A 16386-nucleotide genomic window follows, 5' to 3' on the forward strand; every position below is an offset into this window, starting at 1 on the left:
GTTGGTTGCTCTACCAAGGCCCACTTTTCATTAAAGGAGCTCCCAACAAGGGCTACCCCTTCTAAAGCAACAGTCCGTCCAGCAGGAATCGTCTCAGATTTCCCCCCAGACAGTTTTACTTGGCCCAGCTTGCCATTTGGTTGCTGTCTGTGCCTAAGCTCCAAGGCTTTGAGGACTGCTCGGTAGCCATACTGGACAGGTAGGCCAAACTCATTCATGTGAGTAGCAACACTTGAGTACAACACGTCTAGTGTATTGGTGCCAATGAGAATTTGCTCTTGGGCATTTTCCCTCATGTTTGGAACCACAAGGGCCAAAGTAGGAATCTCAATCTCCTCTCCTACAAACTCTTTGGGAAAAGTGATATCTATTTCCACATAGCCAAAATATGGAACTTGCTGTCCATTAGCTCCTTCAACCTCCAACAAATCATCTAATGATTTAATTTCTTTGTCCTTCAGGTTGCTTTCATAGAAGGACAATGGGATCGTCGTAACTTGAGATCCAGAGTCTAATAGACAGTTTACTCTTTTCTCTGCAACACACACTTCACTTCAGCAGTGCATTTGCTTCCAACTAACCTCTGTGGCAGCCCACATGGCTGACCTTTTGGCTGTCTTTTGCTTTTTTGCTTGGAGGTAGAGGGACTAGTGTTAGACTGAACTCCTGTCTGTCCCACAACAGGAGTTGCTATCAGTTTAAATGGTGTGGGTCCACAGAACCATTCTGTGTCTCCCACTCCTGCCGCTTTCTTTGAAATTGCTTCCTTTTTGCTGCTACTAGCACGGGGTTGGCCTCATTACTGCATCTCAAGGCTACATGGCCATCCTCTCCACACCGAAAGCAGTACCACGGGCGTGGCCTGGGAGGTGGCTGGTGCTCTGGAACAGGCACTGCCAAGGGCTGCTCAGGAGCAGGATTGGTCTGCACAGTTACCGTTGCATTTGAGTTTGCTTTCTTACCCCTGTTTTTCCTGTGGGGGGTTAACTGAGCCATTTGAGCCTGTAACTCAATAACTTGTTTCTTCAGGAGATTGGTTTCTGCTACAGCCTTAGACTCAGAGCAAACACAGGCAGTTTGCAGTTGGGACCAAACATGCTGTTTGGGTGGGGCTGGCTGTTGTCTGGAAGTACCAAGGTGCTTTTTCATACGTACTGCCTTGTTAGCATGCTTGTCTTCCTCAGTACGCAACAGGAGCAATAATTCAGCAAAACAAGGAGGGTTTTTAATTTTTTGTTCAAGATGGAGCTCTGCTATTAAGGAGTCATCCCAGCAGCCTCTACAAAACTGCTTCAACAACTGCCTGTCAAACTCATCAGCAGAGGCCCCTCCTCTCCTTGTAGCGGTGTTAAGCACAACTTGGAGTCTGTGAAGGTAGTTTGATGGTTTCTCACCAGCATTCTGCAGAGTACCCATGAACTTAGCAAACAGCTCATCTCCATCCTCCACAGCACCGTAAGCTGAGTCAAGAAGCTGCAAATATGCAGAAGGTAAAGCTTGTGAATCAAGATGCCTAATGAAATCTGAAGCAGGGGGCAACAAGCTGTCAACAATCTTCCTGGAGCGACTTAAATCAGACAATGCTGGGTCTGTTAAAAGAAGTTCCACACTAGAGCGCCAGGTCTCATAATCAGTTTCATTATTTGGCCGCGGCAATCGGCCTGAAAAGACTCGAAGGCGTGAGGCAGCATAATGGTGTGGCGGTGCCTCCTCATTTCGCACAATATGCTCCACAACAACCTTTTGTATCTCAGGGGGGTTGAGATCACTGGGGCTTAGATTTGGGCATGAACTCACCGTCACTGGTGGTATTCTCGGATGTTGCTCTTTGGTCAGGTTTTGTATCTCTGGAGCTGAGCGTAGTGCAGCACCCTGAATAGTGGCATCAGGAGCAATTCTAGATTGCATTGCACCTTGCAGTAATGATGTCGAGCTGAAATTAGGTGCCTGACTTCCACCATGATGACTCCTGTCCACAGGGGCATTTTCTACTGTGGCTGCAACTGTAGAGCTCAACTTAGTTCATCTTGCAAAAGAAGCTGAAATGACTTCCCTGTTAACTTAGCAATGTTTTGCAACTCAGACATGTAATTCTCAGTAGCACTATGGCTAACCACAGGGGTATAGACACTAGCAAGCGCACACACGTGGAAAGTCACATCAGGCCGTGTGGGGCTTTTGTATTTAAATGGCAACAAAGGAGCAAGCGTTTGCAGCGCAGTACCAAAAGTGAACTCAACAATTGCATTGTTATGGAACTCTGAGTTGGGTTCATCTATACGCAGGACACGGTTAATAGAACCATGAGTCTCTAGATAGCTCTGTACTTCATTGCCCACCTCAGTCCAGGTTAACCCTTCAACCATGACAGAGTTAGGGATTTTTACCAGCTCACGTGTCACTACTTCCATGTCAACAATTTGGCAAATTACTGTTATAATAACTGAAGATAAGAATTTTTTGCCCAAAAAGGAGGGAAAAAAAAGAAAACAAAGCGTCAATAGTCTGCCACCTGCTCCTGGCTGGCTCGCCAATTTTCTGTAACACCCCTTTCAACACTTGGGATACAGATTTAAATGGTTACCTGTGTGTTGGGCCAATAGCTGAGGTTCGACTACTGGAGCAGAGTGGATGACTAATGAAACGCTCAGAGAACTTGGTTTGATCAGTTTGTATTCACAATTAAAGAATCTCACATACATACAATGAAAACAATAACAGTACATGAAAGGAAAAATTGGGCCCAAGTCACGGAAAATAATAAACAAAACACACACACACCCGGGGGATTTGACTCAGTCTCTCTCTTGTGTCAGCCGACACCCTTAAGTGTGAGTCCAGCAATGAGGATTCTCCTTGCAGGATGTGCAAAGGAGGAATGAAGTGCAAATCTGTCCTACCACTTAAGTAGAGTTTGTACAGTTCACGATTCGTCCAAAGAATTTAGTTCTCTTCTTAAAACAATCATCTCAAGGATCCTGGAGGGGTGGCTCACCATCTTTTTACTGGATCATCACTGAACTGTACTCCCAAGTAAAAAAACCTGACCTGTATAACACAGTCAGAATAACATTCAAAAATCTATATTTAGTCATTTATACATATATCCTTTCTTATGTTTCGTTCATACATACTAACAAATTTGCATTTTACCTTTCCAGTATACAGAAAGAATGACAGAATATTCCAAAACAGACAATGATAACTTCTTACCAAAGTAACCAATAAAATGGGCTCTCCTGGAGCTTCAAAATGGCGATGGTGCAGCGTTGTAGCACAACCAGAAGAATCCGAGCAGTAACAAACTCCTTTCTGGTTAACAACAATTTCCAGATAGTTTATTTCCACCGTACAATCCGACTGAATAAAAGCAACCACGCTTTCCACTAGGAAAAAACGGACTTTTCTTCCTCTTTCCTGATATCCGTAGCTGCTACGCAGTGAACGGCAGGAGGCGGTACTTCCCCCTGTATACTTCAAGGACCATCAGGACATTATAGACATCTTCTATTTTATTAATTCTCAACAAAATAATTTAACTTAATAAAACTTAACAGTGAACTCAAAATACTAACACCACTCATAACACACTAAAACCCTTAGTAACTCTCCAGGGTTACAAAATCACACTAAAGCACTGAACATTTTTCTGTACATCCTCCATTTGAGTCCTGCATCAAAATTGGAAATCTGGTGTTATTTTGGTAGAAAAAAAAAAACAACTACAGATAAAGTGCTCCTTGACCAGAAAGTTACCCAACCCAGTTGTTGGGTGATGTATGGCAAGCCCCCACCAAAAAACCCAAATAGTACTTACAGTTGTTTGTGGATATTTTGAATAACCTGTTATGATTTCTTTAAAGAGAATTACTGCTGATTTATATGAGATTCACCCTTTTCAAAACTCACAACCAGAATAATCTTGATGGATAAACAGTAGTAATGTGCGGATCGATACTGAAATATCGATTCCCCCAATACCAGTCATTTATGTTCTAGAATCATATTAAAATATCGATATTTTAGTAATTTAGGGTAAATTTGTAGTTTATCATTAACAGGAACACAGTGGAAAGAAACTATATCATTTGGATTGTCTACATTGGAAGGAACTACTTAGTCTTCCGCCTGTCATAGTCATGTGCGAAGTACATCTGTATAAATGTGTCCAGCCCCTTGGTGTGCACACTCACAACAATGGCTGAGCGTAAATGGAGTCATGTGCAGACGTATTTTACTTCCACAAACGGTTGAGACGTAGTTTGAAATACATGTGGCAAGAAAGTGAGGTGTTGTGGCAACACTACTAACCTCATCAAGCACTTCAGAGTAAATCATATCACAGAATATGACGAGCGTATGTTGAGGCGAACTGAAGAGGAGGACAGGGACAGGTGCTGCTAGGGCAAGACAGACGTCTCTCACGGAGTCCTTTAGTGCTGCAAGCAGGCAACACGTTCAAATAGCGCACTTCAGTTTTTTTTATTTCTATATGATAACTGTGCATTATTAAGCGATAAGAATAAGTAATACGATGTCCTGTAATCATTATGATGCTATAATTTGAGATACAATAACTGAAATACGTTTTTGTACAAAGTATCGGTATCGGATCAGTATCGTTGATACCACCCTGAATTTTACTTGGTATCGGATCGGAAAGGAAATCAGTGGTATCACACATCACTAATAAACAGCACCACGTGGCTGTTTTGTTTCAGGAAGTAGAGAAGGTTGATGGTTTCAATCCATCACACCAGCCTGTTGAAGTATCCTTGGACAAGATACTGGGCTGTAGTATTAGTTAAAGGTTCTTAGGCAGAGAAAAAAAGCACTTAAATGAAAAAATAAACAATCCTTGTAGTAGAAAAGAATTATGTATGAGCCCACTTACATGCTTTAAATACATAAACTCAGTGTAAGGACATCATGTGAGGTTCCCTTCCTAATGAATTAATTCTACATATAAAGCTATTGAAGCCATGAGTCAACATTTTGGGTTATTATCTTAAAACTTAAAGTTGGGTTTCAACTTACTCAGTAATTTGAGTCTTAAAGCCAAAACAATTTCAAGATATCTAACTCAAAATTTGGATTTAGCTCTACCCTACACATTTTTTTTCTTTTCAGTGGCAGAAACAAGTTTCCTTATAAATAACCCCTGTCTTTTTTTATTTCATTTTATTTTTTTACATGAATTATTTCAAGGTGATCAAAGTTCAACTCATGTCAGTTTTTCTGTTCTCAATCTCAGTCTGCCACTAATCTGGACAGCAACACATCAAACCATTAAAACTCTTTCAGGATCATTTTATAAAACATTATAGACTTTATAAGAGTATGAGTTCCCTACCCTTGTTTTGCTTGTGTTTATCCTTGGCTTTCCTTTGCTGCCCCATCTGTCTTTTTTCAGTCTTTGGATGTTCAGCTTTTATCTTCTGTATTTTAAGACCCATAAAATCTTGGACTTTTTTTATCTTTAGCTCAAACTTCAGCCTCTTGCTTTCTTTTTCCCTTCTAGATTTCCCTCTCATTCTTTCCATCTATGCATATTTTTATTTGTGTCCTGAGGTGCAACCACCTTGCACTTGCTGTGCTGTCCCCTAAACTTTCCTTCCTCCCTCTATCCATGTCTAATCATTTTCACACACTTTCCAGGACTTTGATGGTTAGGTTGGATGAGCAGAGGAAAAACAAAGAAGAGCAGGGTTGTGGAATATCTGCGCCGTGTTAACTGGCACCTCTTTAGACAAAATAAAAACATTCCTTCTTCTTTTACGAACAAATTGCTAATAAATAATCCATCTATCTGTTTTACATTCACACACCTGTCACACCTGGGTTCATCCTTCATCCTCAGTGCCCTGCTTCGTGTTTTAAGTTGCCCCATGTGGCATTTTATTAACAGTAAATCACTAAGACATTTGTTTGCTGACACGGCATCAAATTTTGTTGATAACAAGCCGGATTGACTACAAGGAAGCACAGGAAGAGGGCGCTGTTCAGACAAAGTGTGAGTTTTCTTTTAGCTTTCTCAAAACAGAAAATCCTTTCAGGATTGGGACCAAATGAAGCTTGACAACCAAATGTTTTAATGTAATACGACCAGTTTAAAAAGCTGGTAATGTACATTAAAACATACAATTCAGTTCAATTAAGCTTCATACAGTTCTGTCAAAATTTAAAGATCACTTGAAAAAAGGCAAAAAATCATATTTTGTATGATTGGATCTTAACAAGGTTCCAAATAGAGCTTTAACATGCAACAAGAAGGATTGAGAGTGAGGCAAAAACATTTTTTAAGCATGTCATTTATTTAAAACAACACTTAAACTGAAAAAAGGCTGTTTTACAGCTGGTCAAAAGTTTAGGACCACATGCCTTTAAAAGGTCAAATCTGGGCAAAGATGTGGGTTCATTGTCATTTTCTGTCAGGTAGTCACACTGTCATGACGTTCTGATGGCAAAGGCAAACAAACTTTCCCTTTTTGAATGTGGTCGGGTCGTTAAACTAAATAAGCAGGGTCTCTCGCAGCACGCCATCGATGGTGGGACGCAGTAAGACAGTCATTTAGAATTTCTTAAATGATCCTGAGGGTTATGGAACAATAACGTCAAGTGGAAGACCCAAAAAATGACGGACAGACACTGGACAATCGTCAAGCCAAATTAAGGCTGTTACTGGTGCTGACTGCAGCCCCCTAACCATCAGATGGCATCTGAGGCTGAAGGGCTTAAAATAAAAAAAGTCTTCAAAGGCCTCGAATCCTTGAACGCCACAGAACTGACTGTTCGGACTTCGTAAGAGAGGACCAAACATGGGACATTGAAATGTGGAATAAAGTGTTATTCTCTGATGAGAAAAAAATGTGACCTTGATGATCCTAATGGTTTCCAACGGTACCAGCATGACAAGCAGATGCCTACCTGAGATGTTTTCTACGCGTCACAGTAGAGGGGGTGCCATAATGGTCTGGGGTGCTTTTTCCTTCAGTGGAACAATGGAGCTTCAGGAGGTGCAGGGGCATCAAACGGCTGCTGGCCGTTACAAAAACAGTTCTAGACAGTAGATGCCCTTTGTGCAGCTGTCTTTACCACTTGGACAAATGTCCCACTCACCTGATGGAAACCCTTGCATCAAGCATGCCACAACAATTTTTGAAGTGATCAACAGCACTGATGGAGCTACTCATTGCTGAGTTCATGTTTGGAACTTTGATATCTGTTTTGGGAGGAGTTTACAGGTTTTTGTGGAGGTGTGTTCCTAAACTTTTGATCAGCTGTAAAACAGCCTCTTTCAGTTTAAGTATTGTTTTCAATAAATTGCATGCTTAAAAAATGTTTTGCCTCTCTCCCATTTCTTCTTGTTACATGTTGAACCTCTACTTGGAGCCTTGTTAAGATCCAACCATGCAAAATATGATTTTTTGCCATTTTTTGCCAGAACTCTATAAATATTTATTTATATACATATATATAACACCAAATCACAACAATAGATGCCTATCATGCACTTTGGCGACAGTGGGAAGGAAAAACTCCCTTTTAACAGGAAGAAACCTCCAGCAGAACCAGGCTCAGGGAAGGGAAGCCATCTGCTGCCACCGGTTGGGTTGATAGAAGGAAAACAAGACAAAGAAACACTGTGGGAAAGAGCCAGAGGTTAATATTAACTAATGATTAAATGCAGAGGGGTGTATAAACAAAGATGAGTGAAGAAAAACACTCAATGCATCATGGGATACTCATCAGTTCCAACAACATGCCCACATATGCTGTCCAATCAAGAATCTGAAACTTTATAAAGAAGACAACACACAGAAAATGTGAGTTAACTTGATGAAAACAGCACATGCAGTCACTCGTAAGCATAATCAAATTTTGGCATATTTTTTAAAACAACTGTGGTAATGTGTTTAGAAAACAACAGGAACTTGAGAGTAATATGACAGCTGATCAGTAAGACGGCTAGAAAGCTGATTAAAATCAACATCCGGAATACATCTTTGGGAAAAAAGGATTAGGATGAAGTTTTAGGTATTTAGCTTCGTTCAGCATCGTGTCACTTTCAGCTGCGTGTGGGATTATTAAAGATGCAAAGTGCGTGCTTGGGTGTGTGCGTGTGTGTCTTTGCCTTTTACTCGGCATCTTAATGACGCCGCTGCTGAACCAGCGAAACGGAGTGAAGAGGATGAAAGATGGAGAGTCAGGATGGAGGGAGGGTTAGAGAGGAGAGATGGACGGTAAATGCAAAAGATGCAAGACAGGATGAATTAAGAAAGAGATGTCACAAAACCATGGAAAGAGGGACAAAGAGGAGAAAGATGGGCGCATCAAAAATAATAAAAATGAGATAATAAAATGTGATGATAGATGACAAAAATTATATTTATTTATATTTTGCTTGTTTTTAGTAAGTTTTGATGTGTGTTTGGATTCAACATTACCCGTCATCCCCATATGTGTGTGTGTGTGTGTGTGTGTGTGTGTGTGTGTGTACTTTAAATGCACAGCTGCGCACACTTATTCCCCGTGTGTGTGTGTATGAGTGTATGTGCCAGGCTAATGCCAGCCTGGGTGCGAGTATATGCGAGTGCATGTGTGTGTGTAAACAATAGAGTTGATTAGGCGTTGCGTGGCAGTGACAGCGCTGAGGGGAGATGATTAATGATTCTCTGTTTAATGTGATTAGTCCATTAATACCTCCTGTGATGGCTCAGACTGGCTAACACTGGGGAAAGGTCAGTACACACACATACACAAACACACACACGCTGCTGTAATGGATCATTAAGGAGGTCAAAGAAAGGAGTGCTGCTGTAGTTTCCTGTTTAAGAGTCAATAGTATTTTCACTTTAATGTGATTTTTCCATTAATGCCATTATACACACCTTAAAGTGAGAGCAGTGATTTCACTGAGATACATACGCATGTGAATTATGGAGACTTTCAATGCTGTGAAGCACTCTCTGAGTTATTTAACGGATTATGAACATTATTTCAGGTAAGGCTATGGTATTAGAACATATCCGCAGCTGCAACACTGACCTGAAATCAACTTGAGCATGCAGTACAATAAATGACCACTAGATGCCAGTGCCAAAATATTTCTTCCATAGTCCATCTAATTGCAGATTTATGTTTTTGCTACCCATGTTAAACTGTAAACTGAAGTAAACATATTTACAGCCTTGTGCAAAACACGGTTTTTGTGTCTATATAAATATAGAACGTTAGGAAATTTCTGTTTGGTTGACTGCTTCTTATATCTCGTACCAATGGAAAACCTGTTTATTTTCTCCTAAATGGTGACTGTAATAAAAATTTGTTTGTGTGTTGAGAAAAGCTTCTCTGCCACTGCCAAACAGCTCATTCTGGTATTCAGTCACCTGAATACCAGCAGGGATAGCCTACTCTGAGGAACCCCTGAGTAAGGTACTGTCCCAACACACTGCTCCCCGGGCGGTAGATTGGTGGCTGCCCACTGCTTCACTGAGTGAATGGATTAAATGCATAGAGGAATTTCCCCACAGGGATCAATAAAGTACACATTATTGTTATTTCCGTAATTTATTGGATTGGATAATTAAAGTCTAAAGAAACAAGACATTCCTGCAATGTAACAGTTTATTCATTTAGCAAACAGAGGCCTCAGCAGTGGAAGAACCATGCACAGCCACGACAGCCTGGCACCTCCTCCTCATGCTGGTCACCAGCTTGGTCACACACTGCTGTGGGATGGCATCTTATTCTTCAACCAGCATCTGTTCCAAGTTTGTGTAGTTCTGTTGGTCGCAAAATAGGCTGTTTGGCATTGGAGGAGATTTGGCGAGCAACCCACATCCTCAACTATGCTGCTCATTGTTTAGTTGTTTCCTGTTTTATTGTGACAGTGGTTGTTCGCTGTGTCACATGTTAAGGTTAACTTTCCCCAACTTTATATTAGGTTAATTGCCTGAATTGTTTTCACTCAGGTGTTTTCAGTTGTTTCCTCCCTGTGCTTGTCTGGCGTGCATTTATTGTCCCATGAGTGTATGTTTCCTTACCCTGAGTTCTCTGAGTTTGCTACCAATGGATTCCCTGCTTGCGGTATGAGTCGATCTTTCTCTTACCACCATTCTGGTCTACTGAGTCCTGCGTTTGGGTCCACACCCAACCTCCCACAGAGCCAATCATGACAGTTGGCTCCTTTTGGAGCATTTTAATATAATAATATGGATGCATAGATAATTTTAAGTTTAATTTTCAAAAATGTAAGTGCCCACCTTTTTAAAATGTAACCTGGAACTATAGATATAGTATTTAACAGATTTGTTTTTATTTTACAATAAGAAAAACATGAAACAGGAGCAGGATTATCAGTTAAAACATATCAACCCCACATTTGAAGTAGATATTTATCCTTTTAGGTTTGTACAGTAACACCTCCAGTCATAATCAGCTTAACATAGAGTATGTCATTTATTTGCACATTTTAGTCAGGAAATTTGGAGGATTTGCTTCTTATTTCAGCAATTCTAACTATTCATGTGAGTGCAGAATAATCAAACTTCTGGTTTGACCCCCCCCCCTCTGTGCCGCCTTTGTTCAAGCCAGACCAGTTGGAGCGTTAAGAGAGTTCACATTCTTCCGTTAATGCCCAGGTGAAATTCCAGCTCTCAGTCAGCCCCTCTGCGCGTGTGCGGAGGAGAAAACCCCTCGGAAATCAAACATCTCTGCTGCTGTCTGGCAGCTTTGAGGAGGAAACTCTGCCACGTTGCCAGTTTCTCTCCACAGAGCTCGAGCTGTTTACCACTGAAACCAACACAATACAGAGAAAATCACCAGCAGTACAAACAGGCTTGATTTGTAGGCTGTGTTTGAGTCGGTGCTTTTTTATTTATATCTGTGTGTGTGTGTGTGTGTCAGTCTGCATGTGGCCTGATCCGTGTGATTTCACAGCGCTACTTTTTGCGTTTGTGAAGTAAAATTGTATCTGTCACTTAATTTTTGACTAATCATCTATGAAACTAATCAATAGCCAGCACTGAATTGGTTTGTGTATTTTAATGCACTTCAGTTGTGTGCGTGTGAGTGAGTGAGTGTGTGTTTAAGTGTTAATCTAACCAGTATAGTTAATATGTTGTTCTCATACTCTATTAGCCACTGTTGACAGCTGATGATTGATCTTCTCATCATTTCTCCCTCTAACACCCTGCGGTGACTGTGTGTGTGTGTGTGTGTGTGTGTGTGTGTGTGTGTAGAAGTGAGAGGTGTGCAAGTGTTTGTGTGTATTAAACCTGACTTTGTGTCTGGTGTGCCTCGAATGTGTTCCTGCGGTCTGCTGGTTAAACTCATAAAAGCATCTTATTTTTTCAGTGTTGTGTTGAAACCATGAGGTGACAACTGCTAACTGCTAAGCTAAAACGCTGGACTTTGGTCCTTTGGTCTTTACCTGCGATATTCCTTATTAATACAGGACGCAAACAAAAAAAGATGGAGAACAGTGAAAATGGGATGCTAAGTTTTCCAAAAAGAGATATATGTAGCAAATTAAAAAACAAGAACTACTGAGAAAGAGGGATGAAAATGATCAAAATGAGGCGTAAAATAAGCAAATCATGTGACACAAAAATGTTAACACACCCTCAGTGACCGTTAAGAAAAGGCACAAAATAATGCACTTTAAAACAAACACTACTGCTATCACCTAATCCCACAGCTATAAAAAAAGAAGCCTCTGTCACACAGGCCTAGACACCTGTCAGCAACCAGCACTAACTCTTGGTGAAAGAATATGATTCTTGGCCGTTTCTTTGGCTCGCTCATGCAGGTCTACAGACAACTCGGTGAGCTCCTGGTAACCACTGGTTGCTAGGGTAAAAGTGTGTACTCTGCAACCGGTTGGTAAGTGGTTTCTGGCAGTGGTTGCCTGTTGCAAATATGAAACTGAGTGCAAAGTGAAAAACTGAAACTCAAACCAGAAACTGAGAATGTCGAGGAAACTGCGAGTGTTTGCAGAAAAGCTGGTGTCTTCCATGCAAACTATGGGTAACTGTGGCAATCTGATAGCAACCAACGCATCACAAGGTTTTTGGTCCAGCACCCTCTTTACAGTTTCACCTGGCAACAACAAGCAGCCTCCAGCAACCACACACTAGCTGGTCGATGAATATTAGTGGTTGTCAGGAGGTTGCCAACTGGTCTCTTGGTCCGTGTGACTAAGACCAAAAGAGATCAAATGAGACAAAATAATCAAAATGTGAGACACACAACTGGAACTTGATCTCGACACTGCTGGAGAAATTAAAAAAAAAATAAATAAATAAAAGATGAAATAACATCGAACCAGGTCACTTTATTGCTGTCTTTACTACAGCCCCTCTTCTTACCACACACTCAAGCCCTAAACTGTACAAAAATGTACCTTTTACTTGTCCTTGTTGGGAGGCGCAGGGAAGAATCTAAATCCTACCAACTATCTGGAAAGGTCATAATGATTTGGTAAATTATGGCATTACAAGAAGTTTTTACTACAATGCTAATGGATTTTGGCTGTGCATCTACAGGATGACTCTATTTCTTAAATAGATGATCTTCTGGGATTTTTCCACAGGACTAGAGTTTACACAGAATGGCCCAATAAAGAGAAAATATCCAATGAGCAGCACTTCTCTGGGTGAAAATGCCTCATTGATGTCAGAGGAAAATGAGCTGACAGGAAGGCAACAATGACTCAGATACTTGTTGACACGAGATATTCAGAAGAGTGTCTCTGAACGCACAACACCTCAAACCTTAAAGCAGATGACCTGCAGCAGAAGACCACACTGACCACACAGCTAAGAATTGAAGCTACAGTTTGCACAGGCTCACCAAAACTTGACACAAGAAGATAGAAAAATGATGCCTGGTCTCACGAGTCTCGATTTCTGCAACAACATTCGGATGGTAGGGTCCTCCTGCCTTATATCAACACAACAGACTGCTGATGGTGGTATAATAGAGTGGGGGATATTTTCCTTGCACACATAGGGCCACTGAACATCATTTAAACACCACAGGCTACCTGAGTATTGTTGCTGACCATGTCCATCCCTTTATGACCACAGTGTACTCAGATGGGCTCCACAGTCACCAGATGTCAGTCATGTAGAGCACAACTGGGATGGAGTTAAACAGGAGACTGATAGCATGAATGAGCGTGATGCTGTTATGTCAACATGGACCAAAATCTGTGAGGATTATTTCCAGCACCTTTGTGAAGAATGTATATATGATGATTATATGAGAGGATGTAAGATACAGGAAGGCTAGTGGAGACAGCTAGAAATAGCAGAAATGTGGACAAAGATGAGAAGCAGAAACACACATGAAACAAGGCATGAAATACTTTCAAAATAAAACAGGAAACAGAGAATAAAGGTGTTGCTCTAAGTATTACAGCTCAGAGGAAAAATGTCCGGTATGATTTGGAGGTAAACTGTCCCTCTCAGTCTTGATCTGGGTTCAGTTTTGTTTCGTGTAGTTTATATTTCCAGGTATTTCACCTTTGAAATTCCCTGCAGCACTCCCTGAAAGAGGTAAGTGTGTGTGTGTGTGTGTATTCCTCGTGTAATACGAATAAACAGGTGTTAGTGTGAGATCAGAGACTCTTTGTGACTCTCCTGCCACACGCTTGCTTTATGATTCTAGCCGATAAGACGGGCCACATTTTTTACCTTAAAATCTCACCTGCCGCAGGTTTAACCTTCCAGCCCGCTTTGTTTTATGGAGCTCACCTTCACTGAGGCCTTGCGTGGTCTTGGGAAAGCCTTGGCAGCCTAACACAGCCAATAACTCACCGCAGCTCTTCAACAACGCCGTTAGAACTCAATTATTTTCCACCTTTGTTGAGTCCCGAGCAGCACTCGAAGAACTCTCTGCAGCTCAAGAGACACGTGAAACCGCCCAAGTTTTTGCAACCACGTAAAAAACGCCTTTTACATTCGACAGCTTAAAAACCCCCTTCAAAGCGGATCAATCGCCAAATCCAGACTGGGGGAAAATTAAAGCAGAAACGCCTTGCGCGACGGCTTTCAAGTTGGCAACTGGCAAAAGTTTTCGGGAGGCTAACGAAGCTGTTATCTATATGAGAAAAGTTAAGCTATACATTGAAATGCATATCTGAGGCGATCGCAATTTCAAAGAGTCACTGGCGCTTATCCAATCACACAGCAGTCAACCTCCCCCCTCCCACCCCCTTCTGTCTTTTTCCATTTTATCTATACCTCTCACACGTTCCCTCGATCCCACTCCCCTCGTCTTCTACTACTTCTTCGTCTCTGTTTCGGCTCCTTTTCTCTGAATTAGATCCATGTTTTCCTATCTCCCCCCACCTCTCTCTCTCTCTTTATCTCTCTTAAAGAGTGTTGATCCCTTCCTCGCTCTAGAAACCTTGGCGACAAGCTCGAGAAAACACACACACAAGCACACGCACACACACACACACACACGCATTTTAATTAATACATAGATTTAAATTGCGATGCCTGTGTGGTGAAGTGATATACACCCCCGCTAGTTAAAAGTCTTTTTTATTGCTTAATCAATGTTGAAATTAATATGATTTAACTCCCGACCTCTCGTTACACACACACACACGTACACACACACATACACATGTCTGCTGGGTTATTAATTATAACACTAATTAACCTACAACTAATGATTTGGCCTCTATGTGTGTGAGTGTGTGTGTGAGTGTGTGTGTGTGAGATGAAGATATTGTGCTTGCATTAAAAGTGTGTGAGTGTGTGTGTCCATGTAAATATATGTTAATTTGATTCCCAGATATGATGGATTACAGCGGCTTACGATAACGACAGTGAAACTTCTCTTCAAAGCTCCGGGTTCGTTTCCGTAATTCCGTTTGGCACCCGGATCAATAAAGTTTTCCGAGTCAAATTTAAAACCAGAGCCCTCGTCCAAATGCTTTTCATTCTTCCTGTGCCATTTCCCAGTCTCCCCTGTTGAATCTTTATTTATTTATTTAATTATTTATTTACTTTTTTTTTTTTTTTTGGGAAATGAAATCTGCAGCACCTCCTGGGGGGCACCCGGAGACTAACCCCCCTGCCTCGGAAACAAACCAGCTTTGGTTTTGATTTTATTCGACTGAAGGTGGTTTCCTTTCAGATTTTACTCTTTAATGTTCACTTCTTAACTGGTGAACGACCGGCTCTCCTACCGCTACACTCGGGCTAAGTGCTGTCCTCGAGGGCATTGCAGAAGGAGTTTAGAATTTTCCCATCAAATACTTTTTTTTCCTTTTTACATTTCAAAGCTGATTAAATGTTTCCCAGCTGGGATTTGAACCAGCAACAATCCAGCTGTGAGCTCTGACAGAGTTACTTTCTACCTAAAATCACAGTCAGTCGTTACCGGGAACTTTTTGCGGTGTTTACATGATGACCTTTAAAAACCAGAGAAATCAAAGTGTTGGTGTTGTCTTTGCATTGGGTCATCTTTTAGTATTTCTATCAAAATAGAGTAAAAATTGTGGCACACGCTCACACAGGAAGTGAGTAGCAGTGGAAACCGCTGATAGTCAATGACATTCAGCGATGTTACGTCCCAGATTACATGATTTAAAAAAACAGGTATGGAGGAGGGAACCCAGTACACAAAATTATGATTTGGGTCAAAAGAACATCTTTAACCAGTCATGGACGAAATAACTGCTAACCCTCTGGATCCGGAGAATCAGTTCAATGTAACTCTGAAGCTGGGTGAGAATTAGTTCATGTGCTGATTTGTTGGTAGCTCAGTGAGGCTGCGAAGCAAACTGAGGACTACCGACCCAAACTAAGGCTTTAATTCAGCTGTTTAAGAAAACATCGGTACACCTCACGTCACATCACGCTCACCCTACAGATACTAGAGCTTCTAGATTTTAGATTTTTAGCTCCCTTGTTGGACTGCAGGACCACTTGATGTGAACGTTTACAAGTTTAATGGCGTTTATGGAAAATTCAGTTTTACGCACTTTCTATCCATCTGCCTTTTCCTTCCTTTGCTCACTTGCTTCATCTCCTTGCATTGCATCCTCTGTCCTTCGCCTTAGGACGAGGACTATTGATTTTACACACCTTGTTTAAATTGCGTCAAATACACACTCACAGTCTCTCACTTTCTTTATTTATCCCTCTCCTGCTGACACACACACATACACGCACACACACAGAGCGGTGCAGTGTGACAGCCAAGCTGACAATAGGTGGCTGTCACAGTGATTGATGGCACTGATTATAAGTTAATAATGAAATAAACATTAAAAAACACATTCAATAAAGCTCCCCATTAATGAACCTATCTATCTATCTATCTATCTATCTATCTATCTATCTATCTATCTATCTATCTATC

General features: G+C 41.2%; 2 protein-coding genes across 2 annotated transcripts in view; one reads left to right on the plus strand and one right to left on the minus strand.

Annotated features, from left to right (window-relative positions):
* LOC146522634 (uncharacterized) overlaps positions 1-16386 on the plus strand; it is a 518363-nt gene that overhangs the window by 144122 nt on the left and 357855 nt on the right. The window lies entirely within an intron of this gene.
* Positions 576-2985, minus strand: LOC146522638 (paraneoplastic antigen Ma3 homolog). Its single transcript, XM_085154209.1, has one exon. The coding sequence runs from the start codon at positions 1906-1908 to the stop codon at positions 694-696; it is 1215 nt and encodes a 404-aa protein (XP_085010335.1). The 5' UTR covers positions 1909-2985; the 3' UTR covers positions 576-693.

Source organism: Neolamprologus multifasciatus, chromosome 3 (assembly GCF_963576455.1).
Source record: "Neolamprologus multifasciatus chromosome 3, fNeoMul1.2, whole genome shotgun sequence".
Classification (NCBI taxonomy): Eukaryota; Metazoa; Chordata; class Actinopteri; order Cichliformes; family Cichlidae; genus Neolamprologus; species Neolamprologus multifasciatus.

Bases quoted from the DNA above. Each gene is read 5' to 3' on its own strand.
- LOC146522638 (XM_085154209.1), bottom strand. From the start codon at position 1,908: ATGCAATCTAGAATTGCTCCTGATGCCACTATTCAGGGTGCTGCACTA.